Source organism: Agelaius phoeniceus, chromosome 3 (assembly GCF_051311805.1).
Source record: "Agelaius phoeniceus isolate bAgePho1 chromosome 3, bAgePho1.hap1, whole genome shotgun sequence".
Taxonomy (NCBI): domain Eukaryota; kingdom Metazoa; phylum Chordata; class Aves; order Passeriformes; family Icteridae; genus Agelaius; species Agelaius phoeniceus.
In genome coordinates this window covers 68,673,368-68,691,985 of record NC_135267.1, presented here as the reverse complement: position 1 = coordinate 68,691,985, position 18,618 = coordinate 68,673,368, and the positions used below count along the sequence as shown (strand labels likewise).

At 38.5% G+C, this 18,618-nt stretch overlaps 1 protein-coding gene across 3 annotated transcripts in view; it reads right to left on the bottom strand.

Moving 5' to 3' along the window:
* Window positions 1-6,803: 6,803 nt before the first annotated feature.
* Window positions 6,804-18,618, bottom strand: part of TAB2 (TGF-beta activated kinase 1 (MAP3K7) binding protein 2) — a 60,760-nt gene continuing 48,945 nt past the window's right edge. For all 3 annotated transcript variants that reach the window (XM_054629275.2, XM_077175540.1, XM_054629274.2), the window contains exons 4-7: window positions 13,113-13,273; window positions 12,391-12,484; window positions 11,060-11,140; window positions 6,804-8,848 (exon numbers count right to left, since the gene is read on the bottom strand). In XM_054629275.2, the coding sequence (XP_054485250.1) occupies window positions 8,703-8,848; window positions 11,060-11,140; window positions 12,391-12,484; window positions 13,113-13,273 (482 nt within the window). In that variant the 3' untranslated portion in view covers window positions 6,804-8,702. The remainder of the gene's footprint in view (window positions 8,849-11,059; window positions 11,141-12,390; window positions 12,485-13,112; window positions 13,274-18,618) is intronic.

The window sequence follows — 18,618 nt, the reverse complement described above, 5'->3', positions numbered from 1 at the left end:
GTGAAATAATGTATAAAAAGCATGTTCCATTGTATTGACACTGAGCTGCAATCCAAAAGGACCCACCTCAAGTGCTGTGTGCAGTTTTGGTCACCACAATATAAAAAAGATACAGAGCTATGAGAAAGCATCCAAAGAAGGGCCATGAGGATGGTGAAGGATCTGAGAGGAAGCTGTATGAGGATCAGCTGAGGTCATGTGGTCTGTTCAGCCTGGAGGAGACTGAGGGGAGACCTTGCTGTAATTATCTTCAACATCCTCACAAGGCAAAGCAGTGGGGCAGACACTGATCTCTTCACTCTTGAGACCAGTGACAGGACCTGAGAAAATGGCATGAAGCTACATCAGGGGAGGTTTAGGTTGGCTATCAGGAAAAGGTTCATCACCCAGAGGGTGTTTGGGCACTGGAACAGGCTCCCTGGGGAAGTGGTCACAGCACCAAGCCTGACAGAATTCAAGAAGTGTTTGGACAAAGCCTTCAGGCACAAGGTGTGTCCTGTGCAGGGCCAGGAGTGGACTTGATTCTGACGTATCCCTTCCAACTCAGCATATTTATGATTCTAAACACTGAGGCTTTTGCTGGAGCATCCCCAGGGTGCTGCCATGACCCAGCCTGGAAACACTGCCCTGCAGTACATGGCCTCTGAAGCGCAGGGTAACCTGCCCTGAGAGCAGAGGCTCACCCAGGCTGGCCTTCACATGATTCAGAAGGAAGCAAGAGGCACCAGCTTTGCTCCTGCCTGCCTAGGGACCAAACACTCTACATTGGGTTAAGAGTTCAACAAATCCTTGCCAGCTCCGGGGTGACTGAGCAGCTCATGTGCTTTACATCAAGCCCTGCATGATCAAACACACTAGCAGGGAAGTCAAGAGAAAATGAGGAAACACTTGATTTGGGAGCTACCTGTGGCTGTAATGTGGTATAACCCCTCACAGCACTGCAGCAGGTTCATCTCCTCCTGACTGGAAAGTGCTAAAAGGGCAGGTAAAGCAAACTCCATTGACCCAGGTACTGGAGGCTTGTGAAAAAACATCTGGAAAAGGTCAGCAAGTGTGCTGGCTCACATTAGGGCTAAAGGACATGCAGAGAGAGCTTAACTGTGCCTGTGTCCTGACAGCTGGCAGGCACCCTCTCAAAACACTACACGAAAACCAAACAGAGGCAGCCAACAAAACCTGCAGGTATGGAGCAGCTTTTGCAGCTAAACACACAACAGGAGGGCTTGGGGTGGGGGAAATCCCACACAAAGCAGGCCCTGTCAAACATGAGTGGTGGCTGATGCTTTAGAGGATCACACAGGAGTTGCTAACAGATGAATAATGACTGACAAAACAAGCCTCTGAGCAATCTAATTTATGCCACCTACCTCAAGCCCTCAGCCACAGCTTTTTCACTGGTCTGTTTTATTCATTGGTCTTTATGAGGTTGGGTTTAAATGCTTTTACTCTTAAAATGAAAATAAAAACAATTAGGTCATGGCAGTAACAGCAGGAGCCAATTGTGATGTGAAATGAGCTGTATTACCTTCCTGAGACTCATCTGGAGTCATAAACCCAAAATTCAGAAAAAAGTATTAATCACCGCTTGCCAACATCTTCCTTTTGGCCACAGAAGTGAAAGCCCTTCCACACTAGGCAGGAAACTGCAGCTGTGACCAAGTGATGGGCAATGCCAAGATCAGCCATTCCCTGTCAGCCCTAGGGGTGTGTCAAACACAGGATTCATAGCTCATTAACAGCTCCACAGAGAATGGGAGCATCCTGGAGTGTAGCCCTGTAAACCAGTAACAAGGACACCTCCAGCTGGGGGTGATGCAATCCCTGCTCTGAAGCATTACTAGTGCATTTTGTCTCAGTCTCATGAGATGAATTTCACATGTGAAATGAAAAGATACCGAGCTGAAATCACCACATGGCAGCCCAGCACCTTCTGGGCCAGTACTATGACTAATACAACTGTTTCAAAATCCAAGAGAAAAGCATGGCTGCCATGGGGTGGCAGACTGATGAACAGGTGAGATCTAGATGCTGACTCAAGCCTTGAACTCAAGCACTATGTGCAGTCAGGTATCAATAGGTTCAACCCTACTGCCAAACACAGGAATTGGTCCAGGAAAAGAACAGGATGAAAAGCCAGGAAATTAAATGAAAGAGAATGAAAACCAACATGAGGCAATAGATCAGGAGATGGATGACACTTTTCTATGGAACTATGTAAGACATACCTTTGCATGCCGCTTACCTTATGTCCACTTTGACCTTGGGTGGGCTCTCAAAGTCAGAATGCAAGTTTCCAACCATGGCATCACAGGGTACCGCCATGCCTGACAGTTGTGTTGGGAGTAAATAGTAAATAATGTCAGTAGTGAAGTATCTCTCTCCATCACTCAACCCTACTGTTTTTTTCAGGAAGCACTGAGAACTGGGACACATGACAGTTGCCTTGAAAACCATTCCAAGATCCTCCAATACCTTTGGCCAAATGCCTTTTAAAGTCTAAAGGGTATTTCATGCTTTTTCACTACTGTCCAGAGGCTCACAGTCAGCCCCAGAGCAGAGGATGGGACACAATGCACCCAAACATATCCTCCCTCCGAACAGCAGCTCCCCAGATGGAGCAACAGTGGTCTCTGCGACAACAAAGTAAGACACAAAGCAAAAACAAACCAGAGCAAAGCTGCAAAAAGATTCTGTAAAAAAATAAATCCATCCATCCATCCATCGTACATCCAATTTTGTTCTACATAGGATACTGTGAAATAGCAAATATTAAAAATAAATAAAAAAGCCAAAATGACAATGAAAAAAAGGCCCTCAACTCACCGTTTGCAGCTAACTATGAAGTACAGAGCTGCTACCATGAATAAGTAGATTGTAAATGAAATATTTTTTTTTATATCAGCTGATGAGAGACATTATGTATGTGCAAACATTGCTTTGCTTGTAACCTTAGGTCAACATAAAACCACTATAAAACAAATTCATTAAATAAAGTTTTTGGGACGGTAACTTTTGTAATCAAGCTTTCATTACAAACACACATTCATTCTTCCCTCTGAATCATGTTTCCTGTCACCTCAGAAGAGCTATCAATACTTGTTAACCTCTTTCAAACTCGCTTCTAGATTTACTGCCCGAGTTAGGAAACACCACTTTTACAGGTTTACTGTTGCAGTACAATGGTACAAAGCTAACCCAGAATTAATGATGCACGGGCTGTTCTTCAAGAGTACAAAGTGTCTCTTTTAAGGAATCAGTATCCAACCTCCAAAACCATGGAGGCTGAATAACCTCTTTTACAAGCAGGCACCTCTTCACTTTTGTGGGTAAGCGCTGTGTACCAGACAGATGAGGAACTCCAGGGACTCACTTCCAACTGTCCTTTCCTCAGGAAAACCTTGTGAATTCTTCCTTGGCACATAATGAAACGTGGCCAGGGCAAGACCTCAGTACACAATGGAGACATGGCTGTCCTGTCAGCAGATGCACAGTGGTGACATCAGCATATCTCTCACGTAATGTCCCAAGTTCCTGACTCCAACAAACCCTATCCAGCTCTGAGGCCTTCTGCTTGCCACATTTTATTTTGCATGTTACAGCCGGTGCAGGGAAAGCAACACCACCTGCTTCTGTATATGGAGAATCAAGGGCACAGCATTCCTCAGTCCATTTCCTTGATGTTTCCAACACCACATTCTTTAGCCTTGGACCTTCAATCACTTGCAAGGGGAACCAGAATTTAGGTAAAGTTTATAGGTTTTATAAACTGGTAAGGTCTGCTGATATCTATTAATACTAAAAGCACATTAAAATGCTTAACATGCAGCATCTCCATTTGTTACCACATCAGCTACATCAAAATTATTTTGGCACCACACTCCTGTAAATGGTGTGAAAAAAAGCACTGTCACAGAACTCAAAGCTGTAACAATGCACACCCTTGAAAGTGGAACTGGTTTTTAAAGCAACTTCGAATGCTCTAGTAGTACCCAAATTGAAATACTACTTTTCACCTTTAAAATCTGCACTCACATGTGATATGATAGGGTTTTATTATTTTAAATGAACTTGCAAATCATAGGCAGTTTGAACCCCTGTAGATAATCAATCATTTTGGCTCAATGTCCTCTGTAAGTAGACATGGGTATCTGCAAATCAAATCAATGAAGAGAACAGGACACTGGGAAAAATAATCAGCTAAACTAATGTCTGCAGCAGCACTGCACTGGCTGAAGATTGTTATATTTTGATTAAATATAAAAAAAATATTTGCATTTGTGATGAAAGCACAATTATATGCACTGCTGGAAATTAACATGTGTGAAGTCTTGACTGAAGCAAGAATTTCTGAGACTTTTACTCAGTGCTGCCTCTGAAGGCAGTAGTTTGAGTTCAACTGTATATGCCATCCATACAGAACTGCTCAAAGGAAAAAACAAATTAAAACTAAAGATTCATAACAAAAGGTCAAAATTGAGTCTGATCATATAATTTTCAATGTTCACCACTACTCCCAATTGCTCCTAAAGCACTTAAGCTTGTTATAGAGCCTGAAGCTCCCAAACACTTCATATAACTCTTCCTGTTCTCTCTCTGTACTTTTAAAGTAGTTTACACAAAATATGAATCTCACAAGGCATTCTGGACTACATAAAATCAAAGACTGTTCCTCAAAATTAGCAATAAAAGAGCTATTCAAGCAGTCAGGCTTGAAAAAGGAATGCACTGTAATTATTCCAGTGCCAATTAAAGTAATCTAAAGTTTAATTTATATTTGCTGTTCGACTTATCAGGGTATTTTTAACAAATATGAGATAAAGCATCAAATGTTTTTTTTGCTAAAGTTAGAATTAAACATAAGTAATAAGTACTGCACATTCACAAGCTGCACTACATATTCTGTTAACTATACTGAAAAGCTTCTGTCCCTGCTTTGTAGCAATACTTCCATTTTAGAATACCAAAGGAGTATTGAAAAAGAGTAAATAGTAGATTTCAATAGATGACTTTTTCTCTAATATCTCTTCTACATCTTTAATCAAGTCTTCCTTTAATTTGTGTCCAGGCTCCAATATACATTGAAGTGAGAGGAATTTGACTGAAGGAATATAGTACTGATAAGGACACTTTTCCCCCAGTCATCTACAAAACACGCTGAAGGTAGACACTTTAAGACCACAAAACGGATTAAATTCACATAAATAAAGCAAATAGACAGGCATAAATACTGACCACATAGTTTTAAAGCCAATCTATAATTAGCTTGAGACTGAAGATATTGAATCTCACAATTAAACTGAATTTCACGGGTGCCACACCTGGCCACACTCCTGGACAACAGAATAGCTCTACTGATTGGAGACTGCACAAGACAAAAATTTTTCTAATATATTTAGAAAGTAGCAAGGTGCTAGCTCTGTTTAGTAGCTACATTTCTAAAGTTATCCCAATTTTGAAACTTGACCATGTGATAATCTTAAGCATTCACAAAAAATAAACAGGACCATCTCTGAAAGCAAAGAAGGGTACTCCCTTCCTGCTGTACGTACTTTTTTTTACAGAGATCCCTGACAAAGACAGTACAGGAAAGTAAAACTCATAAATCAGCATCCAAGATAAAGTACTGATGTCAAAACACAAAATTTAACCTTGCTGCAAGTATTAATTTTTCTATGTTCCACCAGGAAAAAAAATCCAGCGGTGAAATCTAGTTCTAGTTCATCCTTCAAACCCAACCCATAATGACACACTACATTGATATGCCACTATCTGATGATATGAGTGACCTGGAGTATACAAAGAACATAAAACTCTTGAAGGGGAAGGTAAAAGTCTGGAATAGACACTGGAGACATCATTTCTCTTACCCTACTGTTTCAGGATCAGTTACTGAAAAGGCTGTCCAATACAAACTCATGTTGAGCAGATGGCTCTGCACACCTAGCTGGAGCAAGGATGTAAGTATTTTTTTCCCTTCAGAAAATAAACACTCAAATTCAGGGAAAAGATCAATTATGCATTTTATAGAATGAGCAGGATTACATCTCACCTATTTCGCCAAATATGGTCTTTCCAGCCCTCAACTGACTGGCATTTCCTTTAAAAATTCAGTTGCCCCCTCACTCCAACCACTATTTCTTATATTACAGATTATGGTACACTAGTTGAATAATATGCATTAAGGATTTTTTTTCCTGGATCTGTAGCTAATTTTTTTTTTGCTAAATCAGTTTATAGATGTCTCCTGAAGGCCTCTTATACAGCATCAGTATGTCTCAGGAAAGCTCAACTCCACATAACAAATATCTGCTTCGACAGGGTCCATGTGGGAAAGACATGTCAAGGAACACTCTACATCTCACAGCATTTATATCCATAGCACCAAGCTACAGTTTAACTATATTCATCCTTAAACTGTGTTTATATCAACATTAGTCATCTGTCACCACAAAGCAGTTGACCATTTTGATTTAGAAAAACATTTTAAAAATCATAAACCCCAGAAACAGGAAGTAAAAAGGGACTGTGTCTAGCTTATTGCTTTATGAATAAATGAGTGGGTCTTTGGTCAGGAAACAATCTCCTCGGTGCAACTTTATGAAATACATTCCTTATGCTCACTGAATTGGAATGAAACAGAGTAATGCATGGCAGGAGAGACAAGGTTCAACAAAAAAAAGGCTTAAATAAAAACTCTGGTCATAAGAAATCAGCCTACTTTTAATACCGTTAATGCTTATTGTTCCGTTGAGTATTCCGTGCTCCACAGCATGGAAAAAGCAAACAAATCACAAAAGAAAACATTAGAATATATTTTTTTTTAATTTTTATAAATAACTTATCTGTTACAAAGGCAGTTTACCCAGCTAAATCACAAAACCATCAACTCAAGATATCCAAATTAGGTTTTATTAATAAACAGGTAAAAACTGATTTGTCAATCTTCACATAGAACTGCAGATGAAGCTGAAAAATAAGGCCTCATTTTATAAACAAAATGCATTGAATGCAATTGCTTTGGGTCTACTGCCTAATTACCTGGGATTGACATTTTCTTCCCACATAAAAAAAATTGCAAAGCCTTCAAAACAAAGGCCTCTGTGCATTCACATAGATCACTTGTAAAACTCCTAATAAAAGTGTCCACTGGCGGATGTTTACAGTGGGTGACAGTCTACTTTGTCTCTTGCTACATGGTTAGCACTCCCTCCAGCCTCACACTAAGTGCTGCTGCTACATAATTCTTTGTGTGCCGTCTTTCATGCATATTGTACTGGAATTCCATTTTCTTGATCTCGGTTACATACATCCCCGATCATGTGAGTACTTTCCTTAAAAAAATAGATCATCAAAATAAAAGAGATGCTTGAGGTTGCTTCAGTGTTCAAGTCTGTTTGATTTCTCTTTTCCAGCCTTTATTTCAGTTGTCCTAAATATTGCTATCCTTGTTTTCTATAAATATGAGACTTCACCACAAAGTCAGGTTTAGAAACTGGCTGCCAAAACAGGAAAGCATTTAAAGTCCTTGAACAAAGCCGTACGATGCTGCTGCTGTTGATTTTGGCACTTTATGTACTTCCCCAATGAATCTCTCTTCAGGAGTCTGCAAGACACCCAGCAGATGAAGCAAGCGTAACTCGGATGCTGATCTGTTGGTGGGTTGAAAGTTTCCTAGTATAAAATTTCCTCACACCAGACAAAATGCTCCCTTTGTGTCACCCACCGTAAAACTCAGTGTACAGAGTGAACTATATGCGTAACTCTTCCAACTTTTCCTGCACTTTTACCACGCTGCATCTGCAGGTCTTCACAGATCATCAGCATTTACAAGAGCAATGTACAGAACGAGCAGAGGAAAGCTATTTTGTGCATAGTTTTTACTAATGCTCTTATTTTAAGGCATTGCTTCTCTCAGATAAAAGCTTAAAAAAAGGGACATGATCGTGCTTAATCACTTAAAGGGAAAAAAAGAAAGTTAACAAAAAGACTATTACACTATACATACAGAAGTACAAGAAAATAATAAAGGTGAGGAAAAGAAATCACTTAAAGCAGGCTCTAGAGCTATGTACAGTAGGAAAAGCTTTGGGGTATTTCACTGTGTGTATTGTACAGACAACGCATGCAGTTTTTCCTTTTCATCTTTAGATGTGATTGTAATGATTTCTGGCTTCACAGAGATGTTTTCAGGGAAGACAAGGCAAAGAGTACCACTGATTTGTGAAGTTCTTCCCTTTATCAAAGGCACTATGTGGCAGCAAACAGTTTAAATATTTAAACCTTGTTCCTTTTAAGATTTCCTTTGTGCATGTAGTGTTTCACTGAAAGCTCTGAAAACAAAAACACTAGCACTCTATTCCTTTCCCCTGTCAAAATTCAGTAGTGACATTGGGGCAGAGAAGAGGATGGGTGACACCCAGGCACTGAACACGGCGTGTGTTCCTGGTAATACTGTACATGGTTCAGGCAGCTGGCGAGTCTCTCAGCAGATTGCCCTTCAGCCGATCAGCGTCAGCTGCCTGTGACACAGCTCTGAGGTATTGCTTGCTCTGTGGGCTGACATTTAACAATAGCAAAACACCATCTCGTCACACCTTCCATTTTACAAAACCCTATGCATAAATGCTTTTTTTGCCCCCCAATGCCTGGACAATTCCTTGTACGTTTGCTATGGTTTTAGGGAAGGTAATGGGCCTGTTGGCTCAGAAATGCCTGGGCATTTCACACTGTTCACAGCGATTTAAGGCCGGATGGTTTAAAAAAGTACAGGCGGTACAACTCCACTGAGCTCCCTCATCTTCATCTGTGTCTGGAACAGTCTTTGGTGTTTTCACAATGGACCTCTGATCTGTGACATGGAAGAGATAAGATAAGCAGTTACTAACTGAAAACAGCATGGAAAGAATTTTGAGATTTTTTTTTCAGTTACTGAGAACAATCTTGTTCCTCTGAGAACAGCACAGTTATTAAAAGTGACAGAAGCAGCTTTTTACCACCCTCTTGACTACAGCTTGATTGTAGGTAAGCCAAAAGGCTCAATGTAAAACTACAAAAATCAAGTTTCCCATCCCTAACTCTGCCTTCTTCCCTTTCTTCCCTCAGTTCAAACCTCTGCATAAAAAGGAAATAAAATTTGCAAATTAATCAGCACAGGAAACATGGACAAGATTTAGAAGTCTGAGGCCTATGAAGTGATCTAAAATTCATTATGACAAGAAGTACATGCTTTGTAACCCTTTGACATGTCAAACTTTTTGATTCTAGAAAGAAGGTAGCACTTCTTCAAGCCAGCTCAGCAGGCAGATGTACTAAAGAAAAACCATTGCCTGGCTCTGTCATGCTACAGAGTAATCATCCCAGCAATACCAACACATCTTTTTTCATGATGTGTTAGACAGTAATCTTCAAATATTTTAAAAGAGAAAAGAAGAAGAGAGAAAAGGAATGAAAAGGATGAAAAGAGAGATGAGTGACTTCTCATGTTAAGGGTTCCCCAGTTTAGGCAACTGTGAAATCCTTTCAGCCCATTATTTCATCTGGAAAACATCTCATCAGCAATGGCAATTGCTGCAAAATGACAGCAAGATCTCCATAAGTACAACACTACTGATCACAGTTGCAAGAATTATTTTTCTTCTTTTGTGAACAGCAGTAATTCTGTTTTAAGTCAAATTCTGTTTTAGCTACATGATAGCTAAACTGAAGCTTAAAATGAAATTAAAATGAAAGTTAATGAAGAACTAAGATACAGCAGTGATACTTTTTAAAAAAAAAAGAAGAAAAGAAAGATAATTGATAGAGGGACTTTAGAGCTTTATAAACCAATCAGGGTCAATTTTGTATTTTCAAGACAGATTGAATGAAACACCTAAATTTGTGAGTACCTAAAAGATAAGCCAATAAAAATATCGATAACTAGTAAAGAAAATTAATTTTTCTTCTTTGATTTGGGTTAGTTTTTATTTCTTATAAAAGGAACTACATAATTGACAGAACTTATAAGTTCTTCATGGTTCAGTTGTAAAATGTGTCTAATAGGAATGTGTTTGGATTTAACTTTACTCGGAATTTTCACTACCAACTCAGGCAGTGGAAGGATAAAAAGTCCTTTATAAAGTATGAAAAACAGTATCAGTTTGGAAGTGTTGCAAAAGATCTGCAGGACAAAAAGTTCAATTTATCTAGACCATTTTACAATGCAGAACTGTCAGAAATCTCCAAGATGAGATTCTGTAACAACAGTTACTGCACACTCCAAGGACAATTAACCACACTCATCTATATTATGTGGAGAACTTCCAGGACAGAAAGACTGCACGGAAACACCTGTGGATTATCTCCATGTTTTGGGAGATGATCTGCCTAAAGTCATAGTATAATGATGCTCCAAGCAAGCTGAAGTCATTCTCTGCTTTATGTAAAACACAAGAGGTAATTGTTCTGCTTTGTTTGACACCCTGAGAGCAGAAAAAGCAAGTAATGTGCACACTAATGATAAATAGAATTCTTAAGAGTGGCTAATACTCAGCAATACTGACTCCCTACTGCTCTGCATTACTTTCCTGTTCAACTACCTAGAACTATATTTACCAATAGTCAGAAGAGGCTTTCATGTAACTTGTTAATAGAAATTCTGCAGTAGCCATAAATTCCAGTGAGGGTAACCAACCTGAGTTGTTACCACATGTAAGTAAATCTACTCTTCGCTATGGATAATGGTGAAGTCATCTAAGTGAGTTTCACTGGCCCCTAAGCAATGTACCTCATGCCCATTTTTAAAGAAAGATGGATGCTTCCATTACATAAACTGCCTTGCAATATATTATTCATCTTTAACATAACCTATTTAATATACTTCTCTTTCCCGAACGTATGAGTAGAGAGGAAACAAGAGCAAACAGAAGCATACTTACTGCCAATACAAATAAAATGCAAGGTTTGTATGCTTTTGAAGTAATCTATTTCAAAATCAACACTTAAGCAAGATTTGTAAATTAGAACTTGGTAATAGATACAAACCAGGTATTTGTATCAAATCCAAATTTTATCAATACAATACCTTTGGGTTTTGGTGGCACGGGACCAAGAAATCCAATATTATCGTAAAAATTATGAATAGCGCTGGGATTAAAATGTGGTCCTAAAAATAAAAAAAAAAAGTGCAGCAGTTTAAAAAAATAAACTTGAGTAGGGAGGCATATCAGTTTTTCCTGGTAGTAATTCTGTAACCATACTATTATTCACTTATCACCTTTTATATCAAGGTGTCAATACAGGCCTAAGTGAGATATTAGTGATTTCAACAATACACTTTAACAAACTTATTGCCCAAAATATGTAATATAAAGTCAGAGACAAGCTCTAGCAAACTAAACGCCTTTAAAGGTATCTTTTTCTGTTACTCTTTAAGATCATTTTATTAGTAAATCATATCTGACTTTTTCTAAATTGCAACTATACTCAGAGATATCTTACCTACTACACAGTGTATTATACATGCTTAGAATTAAAACTCAAGAGAAAGTTCTAAATGCAATTTACTGTAACCAGCAAAAAAATAATCACCCGCTACTCACTCTATTTAAGGTCAGGTTTTCAGTGTAGCATTACATTCAGCACACCTGTCTGCCTTCTCCTGAACTGCAGGTAGACTGACTGAAGCAGAACTTTTGTGTTCATGTGTGGAACTCATGTCCCAGCTGATCTAACAGCTCACTGCTTCTGGAAGTGGGAAGCATCAATTCCTTCCCTCTCACTATCTCAGTCTCCCTTCCTGTGCCTCTCCCTCACATCAGCTATAGCAAGCTTTTCCAGCAATGCAAGTTTTAGCTTGGCTTGTTAACAGAATCAGCTCTGCAAAGGGTCTAAAAACTAACACAGAGCCAGAGCTCAGTAAGTGGCAAGAGAGAGAAGCAGGAAGAGAGAGGCTTCTTTCTGGCAGTTCTTGAACTGGCTCAGCTGTCTCATCATTTCACCCCCATGACCAAAGGCTGTGTCCCTGCAGACAAGGAAAGCAGTGAGCACACTGGAAGTTACAACTACATTTTATATTTTCTAACTTGAGAGGCTAAATAGAGGCAGAGGTGGAAGACTAAAGAGAGAGATGGACACATATGTATTGATGTATCATTCAAAAAACTTTCTTTCTTTGATACACAGATAATCAGATTTGTATGAAATAGGAATGACTGTGGAATTAGGAAAATCATATGGCCAACAAAATCAAGAGGCTTTAAAGACAGTTACTACCATGGTTTCACTCAAACTAATGTGATGATTTACCAAAAAGTGTGTATATCCATCATTTATGACATGGACTTTTTTGAAACATGTAGACAGTGAAAAAAAAATCAACATTTACAGTTACTGATGTACTAAGACATACTGTACCTCTTGCTTGAAAAAGATCAATCTCTTTGGTTAGGCAATCTATGTCTATCTGCAGCTGTCTGTTACAACTTCTTAACTGTTGCATTTCTTCCAGCTGAAAAAATAAATCTGCCTGTTAGACTAATTTTCCCAGTTTATGAACAGTTATCATTCATGCATAGGTAGACAACATTTAATTATTTCAGACATGAAGATAAAAGAATCTTCCCTAATGACCACCTTTCTTCACCTTCAAGCATAATCTTAGAAAAAGCTTCCAGACCTACTGAATAGTTCTCTCTGATCAGACTTCACAGCAGACTGAACAACTCCAATCTTCAGTCAGGGCACAGCCAGTGGTCTGGTCCACCAGATCAATGGATGATCATCTAGCACTGAAAACTGGTGCATTAATTGGTTTCTGTGAGCTCAGTATATGCACCAAGACCAAAAGTACTTGGTGTGATAACAGTATGAGTATTAACTTGTAAGGACTATCACATCAAACCTTTAGTGACTGCCTGTAAAAGCAATTCTTCACAAAGCAATTAGCAAGCTGCAAGATTGTGGTTAAGTGACACATTTTTAGCCCTTACTCTAAACTCCACTGTCCACCAGCTTAATTCTAACTATACTGCCTGTCCCTAGTATATTGTCAATATACGAACAAGTCTTCCTTCAATTTATTGTGACAGACCACACTTGTGGCTTAGGTTTATTACCCTACAGATGTTTCAACTTACTGATGGAATTTGGGAAACAGAATTCGATCTTTTCAGGCGCCTTCGTGTTAGATTATTCTCCATTTCATTGACCTCTGATTTTAGTTTATCCAACTTTTTCTTTTGAACCTCAAGTTCTCGTTGAAGTCGCTCCATCCTGGCCTTCTGGTGTACCAGTAAAGCTGCAATACATAAAGTCCCATTTTATCTACTTTATTATCCTTCACATGGCAACATCAGATTAAGAAGCAAGTTGGTACTCTTTTGGGAAAAAACTGAAAAAAACACTGCTACAGACTGCTTTTCCAATTTGCTCACAAGAAAAACTCTGCCGTAAGACAGAAAGTGCTGTATTTTTGAAAACAGCACAAGCTAACTACAGACAAGCAAATATGAGAAAGCCACACAATGCAATAAATGGCCATGCAAAATTTAACTGTAATCTTAAAAACCTACAAGACTAACTACCCAAAGGCAGGAACAAATATTTCTGTGTGCCTTCATCTTAACCACTGTAATAAAGGTAGCATGAAGAGGATTTCAGACAACTGCAATATGGAGCCCTGCATATGCTTATTACAATTAGGATTGGATCCAGTGTTCACCATAGTACAAACCATCAAATGAAACCAAATCAGAAATAAGCACACCACTAGCAAACTGATATTTGTCAAAAGCTGGACTGTATGTCACTTTACCCCTAAAGTATGATGCAGAACCATTAGCTCAGCTTCTAATTTCTAACACTGATTACTATTTGTAATGCAAAAAGCACAAGACCTAATTTAGAAACAATGAAGTTAGCAAAACTTCACAGTTTCAAAACACAGTTTTTTAAGCGTATAAAGAACCTAAGTAGCAGATAACACAAATTCATGCAATCTAATGAGTTTATTTCACTGAAAGCAGGTTTACTATTAAATATAATCACAAAAGCAGATATTACCGCTCAAAGTAATAACCACCTTCTATAAAAATGTATTTAATTAAATAAACTAAAGAATATTTTTAATTTCTGTACAGCCATTCATTCATCCATTAAACTAGCAATTCCTAAACTGTGATCATTTTCACAGACTATGAATACTTTTATATCACCCTGGAAATTATAAAGAAGTAGCAATAACAAGGTATTTTAAAAAAGATTGAATTTGCCTCACAAAGTCTTGGAACCTATCTCCAGCTGGAACATGATGTTTAACTCCTCACAATTTCTTCAGGTACCAAAAAATTAGAAGCACTCAAATCTGGTTGCCTAGGTTTCCCAAATAATAGCAGAGAAAAAAAAAAAAAAACCAACAAAACCAAAAAACAACATCAAAAAGATGGAATGCTCCACATCTCTGGCAAGCAGAACTGACTTCTCCTGCAGATCCTGCCTACTCATTCATTCATTCACACATTGCATTTTGTCTTCCAGAGGTTCTTTAAAAGGAAAAACCATGCCAAACTATTTTTGAACAGTGTTACAGACCATACTGAGATCCAGCCTAGGCTTTTGAGTCACAAATGTTCACAAGATACTGAAATGACACCTAGCTTCTGCTACATTTTATTCAAATTGCAGAAGTTTTCATAAACAGACACATTTACTTTGGGTCACAGTTGTTGCACTACAGTAAAAATTGCAGCTGTGCTCATATGTAAAATAAAAACGTAATAACTGAAATCTCAGTATAAAGATTTTTGTTGAAGACTTGAAATTATCAGGTAAGTATTCTCAGCAGACAGCCTCTCCTTTTGAAAAGTCTTTTACAAACAGCAAATGAAGCTGCAAGTCTAAAGAAAGGAAATCAAAGACTACTTTGCCTCTACTCTGGTAGACAGTGTACAAGTCCTTTTTCTTTCTACATTTTATTTCCACTTTTAGACAGTCTCTTCTGTTTTCATTACCTTGGTAAGCCTGCTGAGGCAACACAGCCATGCTCTACTGCCCAGAGCCAGAACTCCTCAGCCCTGTCAGACGGTGGATGCAGGCTGCTGGCGAGTAGCCAGTGCTGCTGGCTGTGGCAGGTGGGGAATATTTGTACCAGAATATCAGGTTGTATGGCATGGCATGGCATGGCATGGCCTCAAGAGTTCAACTATGACCAAAACTTTGCCTGTGCATCCCTCATCTCCTTTTTTAAGCTACTTTTGTAAAGGAAAGGAGCCCAAAATTCCTCATTTTGATGTTCTCCCACTTGTGTGGTTTAGAAATTCAGCTGTCAGTATGGAGCTGTACAAGGAGAAGGCACTGATGGATGCCCCCAGCATTACTACATGTTTTTCATTTTCATGTTGTGTCTGGAAAGTCATGCACTTTATTCTCCTAGGAACTTCGGAACTACCACCTCACAATTTTAAATCCCAACAGGTTTTAAAAACACACATGAAAAATTACCATTGTGATTAAAGAAGAATCACTTGATACCACTGTGCTATCCTTCTACTATTAAAAGTAACTTTGATAAGGAACTTGAAAGAGATTGGTGTAAGCGGAGACTTTCATATACAATTTCGTAATTTTGCTTCAATACCAATTTGGTATCTGCAGGAAAACAATGATGGGGGGAAGACAAAACCCTCCCTGTATTTCAGCGTCATAATCATGAATGGAAAGCCGCAATTTAAGTATTCAGCTCCCTCTAGTGTTGCTCAGAGCAACTGAAAACGTTCAGAAAAACTGCAGTTCAACTTCTTAATTAAGTGCAAACAGGGTATTTGGCACATTTAGTTTTTTACACTTCTGCACGTTTGCATTCAGTAGAGTGCAGTACACTTCAATGCTCTGGCAGATGCCACTGTTTCCTCTGACAACCAAAGTGCACATTTTTCACATAAAAGCTGTATATCATTATAATTACAGGAAGGAGCATAAAAGCCTGGAGGACAAAAGTTCACTCTTCCTCTCCCAGAGACCTTCTCAGTCGGGCACTAAATATACCTTTAAGTTTGTAAATGTATGTATAATTGTTTTCTCAAGGACTGTGAATGTGAATTTTAATGTTAAGAGTGTATTTTATTATTTTAAGTGTTTCTAAGATAAATTCTAATCTAGGAATACAACAATTTTACCCTATCCTATAGACCTACACAGTTTTAAAATCTCTTAGTTTGTCAGATATGGAGGGGATTTCTGGCAATGCAATTACACTGTGGCAGGAGGTTCATGAGAGTCTCAAAACTTATGCTTGGGCATGCTGTCTAAACCTGTATTTGAAGCTGCACAGAATTCAGTCATCTGATGTGCAACTTCAATAGTTCAAACTGATTTATTTGTTCTCTCTTTTCAACAGTCTCTTCACCTATTTTTTTAAAAAGAACATCAGTGAAGAGTGGGGCCTGATATACAGAGCCAAATATAAGGTGGTATTTTTTCTTAGACCACATGATGCAATGGCTCAGAGCCCCTTGGTGCATAGGCCACAGCTGTATCTTATTCAAGTCTTTTTTCTTAAACATCTACAAGGACTGGCTAAGAATGAAAAAAAGTTGTTTCCTGCAACTTTATTTATTTTTTTTAAGTTTTAAAGAGCTCCAAGAAACCAAAGCAAGAGCTGTGCAAAATATTAATTTACTAATCTAGTTTATAAATTAATTTATTTACATTAAAAATGCAGTGGCAAGAATTGCTAAGCAAACATGCTTCCACATATATAACTATAGTTGGTACCAATGATTCACTCAACTTTGCACACTATCCTCTTTCAAGTTGAAGAAAATAATATGAAAACATCACACAGTCAAAGCTGTATAATATTTAACCAAAGGACTTAAGTTCCCTAGTAAGAAAACATCGACCTAGTGATTTTATTAAACAATTATGTATTTTCTTGAGGGGTTGCCTTCCCATTATACAGATGGAAAGCTATACCCAGAATGAGCAACTATTAAATAACTGTTCAGCCTCACTACTCATCACGTGACATACAGAGCATACATCACAAAAATGTATCTGAGTACAGAATTTTCAATTTCTAACAAGATTCCAATTTTCCATCTATAAGACACGTAATACTAAACTATACATTGAAATCCCACTTAACTACTTCATATTAATAAAACTAATTATAAATTGTAATCTCTACTAAGTAATAGGAATACTCCTGCACACTGACAGAAGTGATACTGAACACATAAAAATGCATCCTCTTTTGGCTGCCCTTCTGGGCATGCATCTAGCATTACTCTTCTCACAGCACCATGAATTCTTACTGACTTTAACAGCAGACACATGCACTCAACACTTCCACAAGTGAGTCCTCAGTATCTCAGACTAGAATCTTAGAAAATGAGAAACATTCCTCAGCAACCAGTTCTGAAAAGTCTGGTGACAGTGAGTTTCTCAGGATGACAGTCAGTGCCAGAGATACAAGCAAGCATTCCAGGGAAATGACATTGATCTTATCTGAGCAGTACCCACTCCTTTACACATTCTATAACCTCCAGGTTTGGCAGCAAATAAGACAGAGATCTGGGGCAGCCTTCTACTACCCACTGCAACTTTCTTGGGAGGGAAACCAGAAATATCATGGAAGGAGACAGAGGTGCCTACACACACTGCAATTAAGCAAAGCTTCTTTGATGGCAAGCAGCAGGACCTACAGAGAAGTCCAACACATCTTCTGTTCTCCTGGGCTGGACCATGTATATAAATGTAAAATAAATAAAAAGAGCAAAGGAAATTTTATTTGACATCAAAGCAACTCCATCTTCCACCCCAAGGTTTCTTTTTCCCCAAGGCAGTTTCAGTTCTCCCTGCCAAGATAAAGAGCATTCTGGTAGAAACAGAAAAGCTGATGAAAACACATCTTTCTCTAATCACGGCCAGAGAAACTACTCATCTTTTCTGGCTAAAATTAAAATGAAACAAGCACCTTGCATGGAAGGATTCTGGCAGTCTGGCAAAATCATAAGCAGTTTAGAATACAGAAAATATGAAGTAACTCAAAACCTTTTTTGTATGCAAGACGAAAAAAAACCTCTGCTAAGTATAAGGAACATGTTTAAAAGCAACAGTTAGGACTTCCAGATATAAATATCATACAGTAAGTGTATCACAGACTTAACTCTCCAAATATTAATTAATAACCAAAATGTAAGAAACACTGCACTTATTGCAGCAGAAATGGAGCACACATGCCAGAAATGCAGAACATCTCTACATGTAAAGAACTTCAGAAGTATTAAGCGCACTTTCTAGTGAAGGACACAGAAGGATGGTGATTTCCTGAGGTCCCTGAAGTTGTACCAGCCCACATCATAGATCTAACACAATCTAATAGCTGCAGCTTGGCTTCAGGAAGAGCTGGGTACACAGCAAGAATGAGGTCAATGCTTCTGGAACTCTAGGTTGTGTATCAAGCTTGCCTCATCTTGATAAACTGAATGCTGACACCTGCAGCTTGTAGAGAGGTTACTGTGGCCATCACTACCAAGGGTACAAGAGATAAAAAGGTAGACCTCGTGTAAGTCAGTGCCCTTAGAAAGGAAAAACAGACAAAAGGGACAACTCCCCAAAATGAGCAGTTTTGCAAACCCCTAA